The 17,997-nt window shown below is 39.6% G+C and overlaps 1 protein-coding gene across 2 annotated transcripts; it reads left to right on the top strand.

The window, feature by feature from the left end:
• The first annotated feature begins 931 nt into the window (after positions 1-931).
• On the top strand, positions 932-10,194 carry shox (shox homeobox). Of its 2 annotated transcripts, none has more exons than XM_067258248.1 (6): positions 932-1,181; positions 2,551-2,759; positions 5,240-5,297; positions 5,606-5,694; positions 7,804-8,016; positions 8,369-10,194. In XM_067258248.1, exons 1-6 carry the CDS (start codon positions 932-934, stop codon positions 8,456-8,458), a joined length of 909 nt encoding a protein of 302 aa, XP_067114349.1. In that variant the 3' UTR covers positions 8,459-10,194. The 2 variants fall into 2 exon arrangements, with proteins under 2 accessions (XP_067114349.1, XP_067114341.1); XM_067258240.1 differs by having other exon boundaries at positions 5,585-5,694.
• Positions 10,195-17,997: the final 7,803 nt, after the last annotated feature.

Raw genomic sequence — 17,997 nt, 5'->3', positions numbered from 1 at the left:
CACTGGGATAAGGCATGCAGTAAAATATTTACCTTGGTTTAATCAAAGAGTTCTGCTGTTTAAAATAATAATGTAGGTCTGTTAAAACAAAAACGAGCATATGCTGTAGACAGATATTATTATTGCCTACATTATGGTAAAATGTATATGTATAGGCTATAAAGGCTATGTGTATACAAACATTTTTCAATGTTAAACTATCAATCCTATTTCAATCAGTCTAAAAAGTGTAATCTTCCAATCAACCAAAGCCTACTTAAAAAAAGAATAAATAAAAATATATATAATTAGCCCAATAGCCCAATTGTTTTAATATGTAGCCTGAGCTATGTCATTAAAACAAAACTTCAGGCCTACAATTTGAGGTAGACTAACTGTCCTGTGTTTTCAACTGAAACTTGGCCATCTAAACGACTCATGGCAATGTCTGTTGTTATTATAGCCTATAGTTCACCTGATCCACTTGTCAACCCCCCCCCCCCCCCCCCCCCCCCAAAAAAAAATTACAGGGTCAACCCCAGTCTCTCCGTAGGACTATTCATAAGTCATAATCATGTTAATGAAATTAGCACCGAGTTAATTAAACATAAGCTACAGATCTCACCCGCATTTAACCGTAAGGCACCGGCCTTTTAATGACCCGTAATTGAATTAACCGCCTCCGTCGCAACATTGATTTTTGGAAAAGCTGCTGAAAGTTGAATTCAGAAAAGTCGAGCCATCCGTAATTGCTCAAGACACAGAGATGGGGGCTGGGCTGAGGTGGCTGTGTATAAATAGTCTGCTCTCAAATACTCACTCATAACAGCTAGAGTGATCTCACCTCCTCTCCACCCCTCCTATCGCTGCAATCACGACCGAACGCGAAGAGCAATACAGTGTAACGGTATAGCTAATTTATAGTGGATTTCCGTTATCAGGACCACTAACCATGGAAGAACTTACGGCGTTCGTTTCTAAATCCTTTGACCAAAAAACGAAGGAGAGCAGTAAGGAGAGTATCACGTACAGGGAAGTTTTGGAGAGTGGCTTGGCACGGGCAAGGGAGCTCGGAAACTCGGAGACCAATCTACAGGACATAACGGAAAGCAGCAACCACTGTCCGGTTCATCTATTCAAGGAACACGTAGAATTAGAAAAGGAAAAATTGAAGGACTTTAACGTTTCAAGGTCTTCAGAAGGTGGGTTTTTGAATGAATGTCGTTCGAGTCTGTCGACGTGAATGTACGAGATTCATGCAGTTCGCAGCTTAGCCATCAACCCCTTAATGTTTACCTTGACAATATGTATAGCCATTTACAACTAATCTAAATAAAACGTTGTTTTGGTTCAATTGAAGTATTGGTTACAGTCTGTGTTGTTAATAATTTAGTATTTAACATATTTGGGAAAATACATTCTATTGTCAGGATGCCAACAATGTTTTTCAACGCAGCTGTTGATCATTGCTGGTCATTTCGAAACAAATCATAATGAAAGAACATTAAGGTCCATTCGATCGATGTTGCACCGTGCTAATGAATAGGATAAGATGATGATACTTTCATCTCTGTGTCACCCTACAGAATAGCATAGCTACTTGACATTTTGTCCTGTTTGGCTGCGTTTCAACTTTGAAACAACTGTAGGCTACTACATTAGTGATCCTACACCCGTAGGCAACATTTTGATTTTCATAAAACATGAACATGTAAAGTTAAAGAAATCAAACATAAATACCTAAATATAGGCTCATCTCTCATCTTCATCATTCTAAATAGACTAGTGTAAATAGGCTACGTAGACTATAAGCTAATGTTTGATAGGCCTTCCAATAATGAAGTCAGCTATTCTATAGCCTAATACAACACAGTCATCACAGTAATCCTCACCCAAAATCTTTTATTATTGTGAGCTGAATACCCAGACAGAAAAATCTATGCAACAAGAACGTGGGCTTTCACATACAGTCTATCATTCTAAACATTCTGAACGTGTTTAGCACACACGGAATATTATTTTTAAAGTCTGCAAACGTCTATAAACCACCATTTAGGACATCCTAACCTGTTAAACCATCGATATGATTTTTTTGGGTAACATTAGGCTACCTTCGATATTATTATCTATAAATTGTGTTTAAACAAAGGTAAAAGGCACAACATTTCAGCAACTATTCAATTAAACCTTCTATCGCCTATTTGTATTTGTATATTGAGAAACCAGCAGTGGACTTCATTACGAGATAGTCAACATGAGATCGTCTGGGTGATGGAATAATAGGCTTTTTTTGCAGTGAAATGTTGCTTATGATGTCTAAGTAAACAGTCCAATTTATCAACCAAAAGGCTTCTCGGTAAAACAGAATCGAACCTAAATGCCGCAGTAACTAGCAGCAACTAATGCTGTTCAAAATACTTTCCTTGTTTTTACATATAGGCCTATTTGTTATAATGTTTTTGTGTGTGTGCAAAATGTAGTGCAGACTAGGCAATATGGATGTGTAATGCATGCATACAAAAAGCACAAGTGTGACTTTTAATAGAAATTAACTAGTTGTATTTTACACAGGGATCTACGAATGTAAGGACAAAAAGGAAGACGTAAAGTCGGAAGACGAGGACGCGCAGAGCAAGCTGAAGCAACGGCGGAGCAGAACCAACTTCACCCTGGAGCAGCTCAACGAGCTGGAGCGGCTTTTCGACGAGACCCACTACCCGGACGCCTTCATGCGCGAGGAGTTGAGCCAAAGGCTGGGGCTGTCAGAGGCCAGAGTGCAGGTGAGCGCCGTTTCTAAAATTATACTGTGGAGGCCAAAAACAGTAGGCCTAAAGGTTATTGGATGTAAAACATCGACATCAATTCCGTATACGGGTAACGGATTCTGATGTCCAGTCATGTGCCCAAAATAACAGGCCTTTGGAATACATACAACATTTAGGCTTATCATTAGCCCACGCAATAATTTATGGCCTAGTTGAGTTCCACACTCTGCAGACGTGTTGAGCTGTCTTCAATGATGCAATCAAACAAATAATGCAATATGCAGAACACATAAACTATTAAGAGACCAGAAGCAACACTGCTTTATTTAACGACTGTATTTTACTAGATTGGTAGTCGGCTAATAGCCAACAGACTGAATTAGTTCAACCTCTTATTATTGTCGATATGATTTTTTGATTTTCCCAAAGAACTGATTTTAGTAAGAACACAACTATAGGCTTGTATATTTTTTAGGCTAAGAGGCAACGTAGCCTAATAACAATATAATATCAACAATAGTAGGCTACTATTAGTAGTAGGCTACTAGTACTAGGTGTACTACTAACAACTCCTAACTAATATAAAAAAAATAAAAAAGGCAAATTAATAATTTAGCTTTTGGTCAAAACCGCACACAAATCGTCTAGAATATGCGTTTTTAACAATGGCGTCTTTCCATCTCTCAAAAGTTGCGTGTGCCTGTGAAAGATCTTACCACATCATTAAAACTAATAAAGAGATGAGACGTCTGCTGCAGGGGACACTCTCTTATGTCAGTCACCTCATTTACCCCCGCATTCTCTTTGTAATATTTGCCATTGGGATGATAGACTGTTCCCATAAAAAAGGATTAGATATAATGTAATTATGGCTCAACTGTGTCGGTTGTAGCCTACTGCACGTTCAGCAATCAAATCTATGTTAGAGGTCTTCAACGTGGGTCAGTTTGCAGAGGAACAGTAACCTATCTAAAAAATAATCTGATCTAGGATGAAACTAAAGTGCAATGTTCAGCTGTTTTAAGTCTAAGCGTTTGTAGGCTGCAGACGGAAATGCATCAGCTGTAGGCTATTATCTTCGTATAGGCCCTTTCTAGTATAGGCTAGTCCACAACAACTTGATGGAATTTGCCGGGTTGTCAAAGAGCACTGAGCTGAGGCCACGTTGTTGTAGAACGGCTGAGGGACAGATTTTCGATCTCAACCCCAATCTATCGTAAGTAAATTGTCAGACATGTGCTAGATAGCGGGTATTAACCTGCACTTACTCGCCTGAACAGAAGCCCCGCTCCGCACAGCTGTCAAGAATCTAATTGAAAGTTATGAGAGCTTGGTGAGGAGCAGGCAGTAACCCGATTAGGACTAATATCTTTGGGTTTCTGGTGCACAGCTAAATTAAATGTCATTATTCACTGTCTCTAATAAAAATCAAAAGGAAATTAGATTAGGGTATTTGTGAAGCGCATCATTGAGTGGTCCTTAATGAAGAAATAACTGTCTGAACCAGTGTAGTTCACTTTGCTTAGCATACTGCCGTGTAATTGGAATTGATCCCAAGCTGTAAAACGTTTGATTTATTTGTAGTTTTTGTGTCAATACAGACCTCTGAGACAACACCAATGGTTCTCAATTAAGGCTTTTATTTCTGACTGTTGTTACAGTTAGATAGTTACAAAGATAACAAAACATGCATACATGATAACAAAAGCAATAGCCTACACATTGTAATAATGACAAAAACCCAACAACACCCAATCATAATGGTAACACCTAATAATTATTATCATAACAATGACAACAATAATAACATCATTTTGAAAAATAATAGTAGGCTAGGCCTGAAACAAATAGGCTTAAATTATCGTTCGTTGTCCTTTCTAAAATAAGTAAAAAATTGCATTTGAACCATAGCCTCCATTACCACTTATTGAAGTCCACTAATCATCTGTGGTCAGCGCATATGCCAATAAAGCCTGCTTTATCGACAACCGTGTTATTGCAGCCCCATCAACACATCCTCAACGATCCACGCGTTTAAAATGGTTGCGGCACCTTGAGTCATTTGACTGCGCCCTTTGTGGTCCGTGGACTTGCTAATTCCTAACTGTAAATAGTAGTCATTGAAAGGTCGGAGGGGAAATAATATGATGAAAATCATTGCAGGGTCGAGGGGGGCTGGGGGGGGGGGGGCGTTGAAGATAATGATATTCAGAAGGGAAATTAGGTTGATGATGATTAACAACAAGAGACGACACAGCCTCTGCAAACTACACGGAGCTTGGAAGACTAAACGAATTAGATCGTCTCCTGACCCTTTCACCTTGTAGGCTATATTTTGGGCAACACACAAAATAAGGAATCACGGCGGCATTGCTCCATTAATATACTGCTAGCATAGTATATGTATACTAAGTATGTTAAAAGCAGTTACATCTATTTTAATTAGTGAAAATATGAACGTCATGATAATTACTAATTGTATGTGTTACCTACAGGTTTGGTTTCAGAACAGAAGGGCAAAATGTCGAAAACAAGAAAACCAGATGCACAAAGGTAAACATTATTATGATTATGATTTTGATTAATATTACAATTTCGCTGTAGTCGTGGCATTAACTAGCCTACACATCATTGATCAATCGCAATAAATACAGAGGCCTATGTGTATTTTGTTCGAGGTTGTGGAGGCTTCCATTTTGGTTTATCCACGGCTGTGCATTACCTTAAATAATGAAGCATTACATTAAAATATTTAATATCAGATTTCAAGCATCGTTTTTCCTACTTTGAACAAACTCTTCCAACGCACTATCTCACCCTACTGTCTCGCTGTCTGACAGACATCTCTCCGTTCTCCGCAGGTGTCATCCTGGGCACCGCCAGTCACCTAGACGCTTGCAGAGTAGCTCCGTACGTCAACATGGGGGCCCTGAGAATGCCTTTCCAACAGGTAAGCAATTGTTTTCATTACCACCGAAATTGCGTAAATTACAGAATGGAATTTTATAACATAAACATTTAAACCATTTATATTTCTATTCTAACTAAAATTGGATCAAACAAGCTTTTATAATCATCAATGCATTCATTTGGAAGTAGCCTGGTATTATTATTAACTTGCCCTGCTAAATTAAATAACTTATGTTAATTAAGTTAATTCCCCCACAAATGTTCAGCATAGTTTCCAGCCATAAAATAATTCTCAACAGCACTTCTAATGATCTCAGATTCTGTGAAATACCAAGACTTTTGTCATATTTGAAACATCAAAAAAAAGACAACTATATTCCTTGGTTTTCTCACAGTGTAACTTGGGTTGAAATGCAATACTCTGTACTGTAGCAGAATGGCGGACAAAGACTTATCCATTGACTTTAACAGTATGATGGGTGGTGTGTTACAAGGACCAACTGGACTTTCACACCCAGAGCCCAACCCCATAATTTTTCGGTATCTTTTTCTGTTGAGAGGTGAGCAGGAGAAGTGAGCAAGTAGGGGGCAAGGACGGACTTGTGATCTGGTGGTGTGTGCTTCTGCGTCCTGGTCATCGCGGTTTTCAGTGAAGAGTACAGGTCCAATTAAACCGACAGAGTGCTAGGCACATAAAAGAGATGATGAAAGCAGAGGAATGGAGAAGGCTCTTATGGATATTGGCACTGAGTTACACTGACAGGGGTGGAGGCATAAAGCCTGCATACTGAGTGGCCTCTTTTATGCAGGACTGAGGCACAGCTTCTAGGATGGACACACTCACTCCGTAGTACACTGGCAGACCGGGCTAGTGGGTGAATCTGAACATGCGTGCATGCATTCATATAAGCATGTCAGCACTCAGACGTTGTTCAAACGCAAGCATACATATTAACTCAATGACCAAAAACGCATGCATGAGCACATACACAAAGATACATTTACCACTTATCCAAGACAACCCATACAGACGATTACACACGCCATACACAGACATTGCATGCAAACACGCTTCACACAAGGCACACGAGGAGACGAAGCTAAAGCTATGTCCTCTGGCCTGTTATAAATGGCGTACTGTATGCTTAATAGTTCTGACTTGTTTGGAGCCCACCAGTGGCCGACAGTTTGTGACTATAGCATAGTATAGAGACTCTGGTGTGAGTCTCTTTGCGTTTTCATGTAGAAAACTATGCTTGCTGCCCCAGAGACAGCGTGTTATTAACATGCTGAGGGAGTAGAGACTGGTGTTGCGATGAGAAGTCTTCCACCACCAAATTAATTCAATGTGAAAGTTAAACAACAATTATTTGACGTGTTTAGCATGAGTTTGACTATTTTGAATCTGAGAAAAGTTCAAATTGGTTGAAACAGTTAGCCCTCCATTACTCTGGTCATGCATGGACTTAGTGGACTTAGATAAAGTATTTTTTATGGATGAGAAAGCATGAAGCTCTCCACTTCTCCGGGTGCTTTCTTTGGTATTTGAAGCACATGAGGAATGGCAAGAGGCTACACTAGTCTGTCTGAAGAAAAAGGATGGCAAATTTTCACCTACTTCTTAAAAAATAATTGCCAAGAATTTGCACACTGATATTCTATGCTCCATACGATTTCCCCCCCGTTGCTCAGGAATATGTCAGGATAAATATTTATAACTCTAAATACGTGAATATTTTTGGTGCAAAATAGTTTATTTATGCAATTGAATACATAATTATGATAACAAGCTGGTGCATATTTCCAAGGGTATAAAGAAGGGCTCAGATTGAATTAAACTAATCTGTTCAGTGTCCTAGAAACACTTTGATACTGGACTAGTAAATTGGATGTGGTGTCTGACTGCAATGTATGATTCATTCACTTTTGGAATAGCTGACATGCAGAAAGGGGCTCCAGCTCAAAGTGCAGCTCTTGACTATTTTCTTACAAAACAAAGTGTAAGCAACAGCTTAGAGAGGGGGAGACTTGAGGGGGAATTTAGTGTCAGACTATGAAACCTAAATCCTGAGCTCTCCTCCCACACACGCACACTAGCAAAAGGGCAGGGACTCACTAACCCTGGGTTTGTGTTTGGCTGTCCCTGCAGGTACAGGCCCAGCTCCAGTTAGAAGGTGTTGCTCACTCCCACCCCCACCTGCACCCACACCTGGCGGCACATGCCCCCTACCTGATGTTCCCGCCCCCTCCCTTTGGACTACCAATCGCTTCGTTGGCGGACTCAGCCTCTGCTGCGGCGGCTGTGGCGGCAGCTGCCAAAAGCAACAGCAAGAACTCCAGCATCGCCGACCTGCGACTCAAGGCAAGAAAACACGCTGAGGCTCTGGGACTCTGACCCCACGGGGCCACCCCTCCGTTCGCCCGACGCCCATAATCGCTTCTCACACAAGACTGAGCCTGTGAAAGGGCCATGACACGCACAGCTAAAACTAAACTAAACAAAAAAACACTGAGGGGATTGAAAGAGAGAAACACAGAGAAAGAGAGAGTTTGAGAGAAAGAGAGATAGAAAGAATGGGGGAAACAGGAGGAGGAGTAACAAAAAAAAGGAGAGAGAGCGGGAAATTGTCACAAAACCAGCTGCCAAAACAAGCCACTTGTAGTGAAAGGTAATTAAATACAAATGAAATCACCTTTTACTTTTCGCCCAACAGGCAGGACTTCTGCGGGGCCAGTGGCTCAGTCCACTCCAGGCACAGATCTCAGCCCCTGGACCGTACAAACACATGTGGATGTCTGTCTGAAGGCCAGACCAGGCCAGCCAGTCAGACCCGAAGAGGCTTTAACAAAGCTAGCTGGCTAAGCAGACGGCAGGGCCATGTTGACATTGTAAACTCTTGACTGTGGGACAGACACAGACAACCAAGTGACATCGGAACTGCTCTGACTTTACACACGTAAAAAAAAAGAGAAAAAAAAATGAAAAGACATGATCTTGTTTGCCTCCAACCACTGTGTTCCCTGCCGCCGCCTAGTGCATGAGTCCTATTGGAGTATAGTAGACCTGTATGGGCCTGGCCTCTGTCTGTTTTATCTCTGCCATCTAGCCCCCACAACATCTTCATCTCCCAGGCCAAAGGTCACTGGCCTCTCTTAGGTTTCAATTTCCTCAAGCTGTGGACCAAAAGAAAAGAACACCAATCCCATCTTCTTCGAGAAGGAGAGAACAAATCTATTGCTGGGCATGTGTCAGTGAGACAGTTTTCTTTCCTTACACCTCAATTTGTGCTCTCTCTTATTTTTCTTTCTCTCTTTCTTATTTCTTTCTGCTTATTGTGATTTGTCCTGGGTTTAGAAGTGAAAATAGCCTTTGCACTTCAGGTCTTGTATGTGGGTGTTTAATAACGCCACTACAAGCAAATACTACTTTATTAAATGAGGGGGGATTTGATATCATCACGACATTGAAAAGAGACAGTCATAAGATGTTTTGTGAAAAAAGGGTATAGCTGCATTTTTGTAATTTTGAAAATATGGAGAAAGCATCAGTTAAACTGAAATGCAAATGTGTGCAGATTAAGTGCAATACTGTAAATATTAAAAGTAAACACATAGCAGTTAATCCTCCACGATATGGAATCCCGACAATTTTCAGTCATTTTTGACGTGCTGATATTGTTGGTGTCAACTCTCTTTGCCAAACAGAACAGTTTTTCTAAAGCAGTGTATATTATATTATGTTGTTACTTCATCCACAATAATGTGCCATAACACTTAGAAACTTCATTGTATTCAAACATAGTTCTGTACACACCAGGAAATGACAATTAGTTGTGGAGGTAGACATATTATTGATATAGCAGAAATATACAGCTGATTTTTCTAGAATAGTGCATGTTGTTTTTACAAAGAGCACATTTAACAACAAAGCGGCTTTATGTATTTAAAATTATTCAGAAGAATTTCCAGAAATTATCCAACAGATTAATAATTATATGAAATATTTGGAATGTCAAAAACATGATTTATTGTTTGTGGAAAGGCCATTTGATACAACTGTCTCAGCATGTATGTGAACCTGTGAATCCTAGTCACGTCTACCTTCAACAATGGATTGCCATTTTCTGTGGTCATAAATCTCAAATTATAGTTGTTTAGCGATGTTTCCATTTTAAATTAAACAAATGGGTGCTTTTATTTATTATTTTGTCTGAAAGTTTATGAAAGGTGAAATAGTTACACGTGTACATTTTACATGGCTTTGCATTTATTTTTATATGTTTTATAAATGTTACATGAGAGGTGTGGCTGTAGTGCATTGTTTGCCTAAATGTAGCGTGTCCGAGTTTACAAACATTTCAGGGATGGTTGAATTTATCAAAGCTCCATGGAAGTTGTACCATCAGAATTACTATCATTTCAAATGCAAGCATGCCTAAACATGATTCACCATACAGTTGTGTTTTTTCTCTTTTGATTCACAAAATATGAATGTACATCTTGTACAAGTAAACTATCAATAAAGTTATAAATATTTGTACTGAAGCTATCATAATTCACACACATTTCATACAACAATGTTATTTTAAAGCTATGACCATGATGCACAATGAACAGGCTTGGAGAACCATTTTCTCCTGTTAATGATTCTTTATGACCTCTTTACGATAAACTTGGATCCAATCCTCGCAGGGTACATAAATACCATCAGCAAACAGTTTATACATAAAGCTATGGCATGAATAGTGTTGTAAAATGATCTGCATCCTGACCTTCAGCACACAGGCTGTGGGAGTTGATGTGTGATCTGGCAGTATCATGACAGGCTTTGCCCACAGCTTGGCAGTGAAGGATGTGGATCAATAACAATATCAGTCTGGTCCTGAGGTTCTTGCAGTCTCTGGCCCGCACTATCAGATCCAATCTGATCCCCATTCCAGAAGAGAAAATTGAGGTGCTATGAGATCCACAGGCTCCCTGCACTCAACTCATCCCAGAGTCTGCAGCCAAGCCTTTATGAAGACCCCATGCTGGCAGTAATGACAGAGATAGTATTGGGATTGAAAGTGAACTGTAACTTTGTCAAATAAAAGCAGGATGGCTATAATTGGAGAAATAGCAGTTCCCACAGAGAGAAAATAGGACAATAATAAGGAGCAAGGGTTTGGAGAGATAATTTATTTTCTTTTTTTAGATCACTTCTATATCCAGAGAGCAATTTTGCTCCCTGTTTCAATGGCAATGATTAACTTGAACAGATCTCCACAAGAGATCAATAGTTGTATCCATATGTGTACATCTGCATTCAAAATGATTTCCCGAAACTTCTATTTTCTCTCTCTCTCCCTTACACACAACCCATACACAAATGCATACACACGTGCACACTCACACCCTTTCCACTTGTTTTACCCGCACATACTAAATTTTGCACGTTCATAATAGTAGGCCTCTTTTTCAAGTGTATTGGCTTCCTCTGGGAACCCAGATCCAGATGTCTGTACACACAGTAATTACAACATGTGCTGTAGTACCTTTTTGTCTGAACTCCATGCAGGAATTAGTCCAAATGGCGTCCTGTTGAGCTCAGTACCCCATAGAAGGTCGCCATGCGTTTAATTTGTACCTCTGTGCTCATACATCAAGATTAAGTGATAGAGTCGCAGATGGATCAGTCTGTATTTACGCACTGACCCCTCTGGCAGGGCCCATTGGGCCAGGCTGGAAATACCAGCATCCTTTTATGTGTACTAATAATTAGCCATGCACACACAGCCATCCATCAACATGCAATGAGCCATGGCTGCTTTGTCAACATGTTCAAGAACATAAATCTATTTATGTTGGCCACAAGTAACAAATAAAGAGTAATGTAATAATATGGCAGGTAAGTGTGTGTGTGTGCGTGTGTGTGTTAGTGAATATTTGTCTGTGTGTGTGTGGAGGGGTATGTGAGGAAAATGTATGTCAAGGTTGTTCAAAAGTGTTTTGATTATTGTCAGAATTACAATATGTTACACATGTAAGTGTCTCATATTTCCTTATCCTGGCCTTACCGTGAAGGTGAAGAGGAAGGAACCACATTTCATACAGCGTGTTCACAAGAATATATCTCAATATTGATGTGTATTTATTAGCAGTAATGAGGTGTTCCGGCAAGGGCACCACATTGTAATTGGAGTCCAGTCTTAAACAGAGATCCCTTTATCTGCAACTCTCCCACACACAGTCTGTCTGGGCCATGTCGACCACTGTGGAGCAGAGCGAGGCTGAGCAATAGAGGCTGTGTGGAGCTTTCAACCCCGGTGCCAAGCTATGCTATCCTGCAAGAGGTCAAGTGCTCAGAGGTCACGTGAAAATAGTTTTTATCACATTTCATTCTCATAATCCTCTTTGAATGTCACACACAACTATGGTCAGACGGAATGTGTGCTGCCGCAGCCTGAGGAGTATGAGGCTGGGCAGTGCAGTGGAAGGGGTCAGAATACACACAGCTTAGTTTGACTCAACTAGACAGTGAAGAAAAGCGCCTACCTTGAACACTCAGCTGCTGTAAATGTTAGCGAAGTTCCTATGACTTCATTTTGTTTATCCCCATACCCTGTCAACGTTAATAGGATGTCCACTAGTCACAAAGTATTGATACATTTTGTTATGCTGCTTCTAATATCTAACATATCCAGATTAGAGTGTTTTTGTTCGTGTTGAGGAACATCAGAAGTAAGTAATCTAATCGAAATCCTGTACGGTTCCTCTTGTCAATAGCCTCAAAGGTTTCTGTGTTCCTAGGAAATGTAATTCCAGTGTTCTTCATTTGGTTGAGAGCTGCAGGATCAACCGCTCACAGAAACTTCAGCTGAAAACTATTGAACTGAAGTGTTGAAGTTCCTTATGGCCGACTCCAGATCAAAGACCCTTTTCTAACCCTGTTTGCTTTGATTTGGCTTTGGTTTACTTTGTTGGCTAATACTCATAATGTAGCCTATCTGGAGTCAACGGCAGTGCAGAACCATATTAAAACCAACATCTTAAGACTGAGTCAATATTTCTATCGTGCAGTGAAGAGAAAAGTGTCAAGAGTTTCAACAGTAAAGGAAAAAAAAATCTAATTTAATTAGATGTCTGATTTTCTCCATGATCCAAATGAATTATTTCATAATTATTTTATTTTCTATTATAAGGCCATGTCTGTTCAATTTAGCACAACCACAATGTCACTACACACCATGGGTGTTTACACAGCATATGTGTTTGTCAGTCCAATCTAAACAATAAAACTCTACATTGTTAAAAAGGATCTCAACTATTATATTTTCTCAAACAGTCTATTTATAATTCATAATATTCACTGCTTGTAGAATGGCTTAGTAAGGTGAAATAAAATGTTTCAGTGTATTGTTCTCATTTTGATACAGTCACACTTACAATTATTCCTGTTGTTTAATAGCTTTGCATGTGCAGTATTTATGTGCTTGTATGCATATAGATTGTATATACATTTGCAATTTGTGTCTCATTCTGGACAGTCAGCAGGGCTACCACAGCATCTTCATGGTCATCCAGAAAACATTCTGGTTCTAGACTTCCAACATTCCGTTCTGAGCTGTGAGCGTTCATGTGCTGCCATGGTCGTTCTAGCGAGAGGGTCAGAGGAGCTACAGTATCTGCTCTACCCCAGGCTGGGAACACTCTTGTGCAACATATCTCTCTGAGCGCTGTGCTTTCCCCTCCACAGGTCTACAGTATCTCCCTCTGTCGGAAAATAGAGAAAAGAAAGAGAGGTTGTGTGTGAGAGAGAGAGATGTGGGCTTACAGGGGATATCACAGCCATGCATTAAACTAAGTAGAGTGATCTTTATAAATAACCTTTATTGAAAATATAAGCAGGGCTTGTTACAAAATAAATACATAAATTGATCTTCAAATATGTAAGAATTTTATTGAAGTCTTTTGAAAATATGTTTTTTAATTATTAACTTAAAAAACACGATTTTATCAAAAGCAACATTCTGCTTTCATTTGATGGATTCTTCTGACCAAACAAACCAAGCTTTTTCAAGCTTGTTTTTTTTTTCAAATAAGAAATGTAAATGGACAGCCGAACGCAATTAGGAAAATATATCAAAACAGCTGAAGACACCAAACATGAAACTAATTCCTCCCAACAGTCCATTGAATCGATTCCAGCACTGTTAAAAACCGTTAGTTCCAGTTAAAGGAAATTCGATTCCCAATAAGTTTTTTAAGTACTCCATCCATCATTATTCCTCAATGCAAAACATGTAAAACTATTACTACATAAGAAGGGGAAGCGCTCTAGAATGCTTCAATGACTAAATATGCTGACAAGGACCAATCTTTTTCAATCTTAGGATGGTGGTTACTTGTATTTTCACTTATCATTATTTGATTGTGCCCAAGTTATGTTATACCTGTTCTAGCAACTGATTTGCAATATGTATTCACAAACCTATATCGAAAAATCACAAACCTTGTTAAAAGCCATACGTTTACCATTTAACCATGGCAACTATGACGGAAAGATGTCTTATTGTCTTATTTTAATCATATGCAGTAATTATGTAATTCTATACATTCTATGCTTTTTCAGTTATTTTTCCATAGACATGGTTTCCCATTGACTACTGACGTACTGTAGCCAACCATCTTATTAAGTTTAACAGCCTTTGGTAAGGCAGCAAGGTGTCGTGTCATTGATGTTGTCATGGGTAGATTTGAGAGACATAAGAATCTTAGAGTATTATGTAACTTTTTTTCATGACGAATCATTTGTGTCCTATTTTAGATTTTAGAGACCCAAATCAAACATTTTCCAGTTTGGTCCAACATTATATTCTTGTGTTTCTACTAATTTGATCTCAGGTGGAGAAAGAGTCAAAAGTTTCATCACCTTCAGAGAGATTTCTCAGATGCTGAACTTAAAAATAACCACAAAGGTATTTTCCGACTCGAGAAGACCAATGAGACACCGAATGAAGTATCAACCATCTACAGTTGTTACTCATTACTGACATTTGTACAAATACATGTCCATTTAAATCCTCTTTGTGGACTACTCTACCTCTCCTCTCCTCCAGCTCCTGTTAAGAGTCGTCCCACAATGCATTTCAACTCTGTGAACAGATAATAACATCAAACTGCGTCGTTGCATGTGCGCACATCAAACAGTGAACCTCTCCGGAGCCCCTGGTCTCCATAGACAAGCACAGCGGGAGGCTCAGGACTCTCCCCCCTCTCCTCCATGGGGTGGGAGAAGTGGGAGGGCTGGGAGAAGAAGGGGCCTTACAGATTCCAGGGCAATCAGACAGACGGTGAATGTTAATGAAAAAGCAAACAGCCCACTGCTGCAATTTGTGCTGGGAGCCATGTTAGAGCAATTGGTGCTACCCTTCGCCACAGCTCTGTTCCCCCTGCAAACTAGGAACACTCGGGGGGGAACATAATTATGTGTCATTTCCAGTCTATGGGTCAAACGCATTTAGATGCAAATGCAAACAACTTCCTGTTTTGGGAGTCTTGTTAATGTATGGCGAAATGCAAATGTGGCAGGAGTAAATGTTTTCCCCTCCATCCTAAAACCTTCATATGGAGGATGTGGCTCTCTCTGATCAACAAAAGTAAATGTGGAAGAGCCGAAAACCAAACCGGCAAGCTATAGTAACATTTGAGAAGTTTTTTTGAATACTGGGTGTATGTTACTATCATAGTCATGGAACTGTTCTTTTTACTTTCTAATACATTTTATACAATACATTTAATTTCCCTAACATGGTCACCAAGCTCTCATTCAGTCAGTCTAATACGGTAGTTAACTACAAGTCCTACAAGTTTAGTTTCTAAGTTCACAAGGTCAATCTTAACTGAATATACTGAGGGTATATCTGAGGGTAATTGTGCAATGTAGACTGTCGGAAACGTAATTTCCATAAAATAGGGATGACTGGTCTCTGTGTGCAGTAAAGAGAATGACTGCAGGTTTCAGGACTGTGCAATCTGATTACCTGATTCACTGGTAATTATGATTGCCTCAACACCAATTTAGACTGTCTAATGATATACATACTGAACCATCAAATAGAGACAAGTGCAACCTTGAAAACGTGTGTGTTCTGGAATGTCGCAAGCCATGACGATGAAGCTGAACATGGTACCATATGCTGTCGTGTTGAGTAAGGTTACAATAATGTACACACACAATGTAACAGGCAGGGTTGGTACGGTACACATAATTCACGGTTAACCTGCAAAAAATGACATGAATTTCACTCTGCTACAATAAACAAATTGTGAAACTCTGGCTCTATAATATCAAGTATCTAAATGCAGTTCAGTGGGCAATCCCTGATAATAGTTTTCACTTGACTCTGTGGAAGAGTGAGGAACACAATGAGAGGCAGCAACACAGCTAATACAATAACCGACACAATGTGTACCAAATTAATCACTCTTAGCCCAAGGCAATTTAAGGAAAAATGATATAATTTGACCATGCAAGTCTGGATAAGTATCGACAGTATACTGTATGTGTTGCTAATCATATCAGAGAACAACACCGATGTCTCTGTTTGTCCTGGCTGTCCTGAAAATAAAAACAGCTAGCGCTCATTTTCTTGTGCATGAAAGCTTTGGCGAAATGGCATCTCTGGGATTCTTCAAAGATGAAATTACAGAACAATGATAACCTACCACTGCTCTTTTCATGTGGTACTGAGTCATATCTTTAATGATTATCATGCATTATGTCAGTTCTGCCTACAGTTTGTGTAATTAACCCTGACGAGAGTATACTTAGACCTATGATTTTACGCCAATCACTGAGCAACACATACTTTTGTAACAAATACCTTCCATGCAAGCAATGAAAGATGAAAACAAGGAATTGTTGTTTTACATTTTGATCTTTAGATTGATCTTTGGCTCAATATGTATGCTACAATGAACTTGAATACTTAAAAGCTAAATACTAATGTGAGGCATTAGAATTAAGAATCAATGAATAAATATATCTCCTTATATTATTCATAGAAAGCATAACCCTCCAAATATTTTTACATAACCTTGCGACTCTCATCTCTCAAGGCCATGAAACAGAATGTGCAAATAAAGCCACATTCTATTCAACAGAGTTTGGAGTGGGATGGGTAATCTCCTATTCCATATCAACGAGAGGAAGAGGGGTAACTGAAAGATGAAATCAGAATACAAATGGGACAACAAGGCTCTGGGGAACACTACGGCAGCCCACAAGGGTCAGATAGAACCATGTAAAACTTATATCATACACTCACCTTTGACCCCTAACCCCCCTGCAATCTGATTGGTTTGGAGTCAGGCCCTGAGGGTGGCTTTCAGGCTAAAACTGCACACTGAACTCTCCTCATTGCTCCTCTCCAAGGAGAGAAACTGGAGTAGTTTCATATGATGAAGGCAGATGGTTGGATAAAGTGCCTGGGGGAATGAGAGCTCCCCTCGTTGCAGCCCATCTCCCCGTTTCCCCAAAGCTGACCACTAATCAATACCTGCACATGCATCCTCTGTGTGTGCATGAGTGTGGTGTGTGTTTACAGTTACAATACACTGAACCGTGTGTGTGTGTGTGAGTGAGGAGAAAGGGGTGTTGAGTTACTCTGTGTTTTGTGAAATAGCTATCAATTCATGGCCACTTTATAAATAGACACAGTAAAGAGAGGTAGATTATCTTCAACCTTTTTTGTTGTGTTGTTGGTGCTGCAGTTGAAACCACAAAACTCTAAAAACCTGCAACATGACTTCATATCCTGCTCCATGAACATGTTTCCATGCCCTTGTATCAGAAAAAATCAACTGAAACATTGAACTGCACTTGTTCTTAATTCTTCTAAACTGCATCCATGAGTAAATCTTATACTATTACATGGCAAGCTGTTGTATTCATCATTCTTATGGAGGACTGCTTTAACCCAAACTCCCTTGGCAGTGCCCCCTATGGGCAAGGATGTTTCACCTATACTCTGACATCACCTTCTGAATGCTTACTGAATCTTATGGGTACAGATCTTTCTGTCGGTGCTAGTCCAGTTTTCCTTATAGTATCTGTATGGTACAAAACAGTTTTTCATTAAGAAAGGTCACTCATCAGCTCACTCACGATTATATGTTTATCATATTTAATGAGATCTTACCTCAGATTTGTCACACACAACAACTCCACACCTAGATATGATAAATAACTCTGCTGCTTATGTACTGTAAGAAACCGGTGTCTCAATGTACTTTATGGTAAATGCAGCTGGGCTGCTTTTGTCTTTGAGGTAAACAATGTACCTAATTATCCTTAGTTACC

The sequence above is a fragment of the Osmerus mordax genome, chromosome 2 (genome assembly GCF_038355195.1).
Source record: "Osmerus mordax isolate fOsmMor3 chromosome 2, fOsmMor3.pri, whole genome shotgun sequence".
Classification (NCBI taxonomy): Eukaryota; Metazoa; Chordata; class Actinopteri; order Osmeriformes; family Osmeridae; genus Osmerus; species Osmerus mordax.
This window is presented reverse-complemented; position numbering and strand designations above follow the sequence as displayed.

Bases quoted from the DNA above. Each gene is read 5' to 3' on its own strand.
- shox (XM_067258240.1), top strand. From the start codon at position 932: ATGGAAGAACTTACGGCGTTCGTTTCTAAATCCTTTGACCAAAAAACG. The intron at 2,760-5,239 runs GTGAGCGCCGTT...TGTTACCTACAG, and splicing joins TGTCAGAGGCCAGAGTGCAG to GTTTGGTTTCAGAACAGAAG. The intron at 8,017-8,368 runs GCAAGAAAACAC...TTCGCCCAACAG, and splicing joins TCGCCGACCTGCGACTCAAG to GCAGGACTTCTGCGGGGCCA.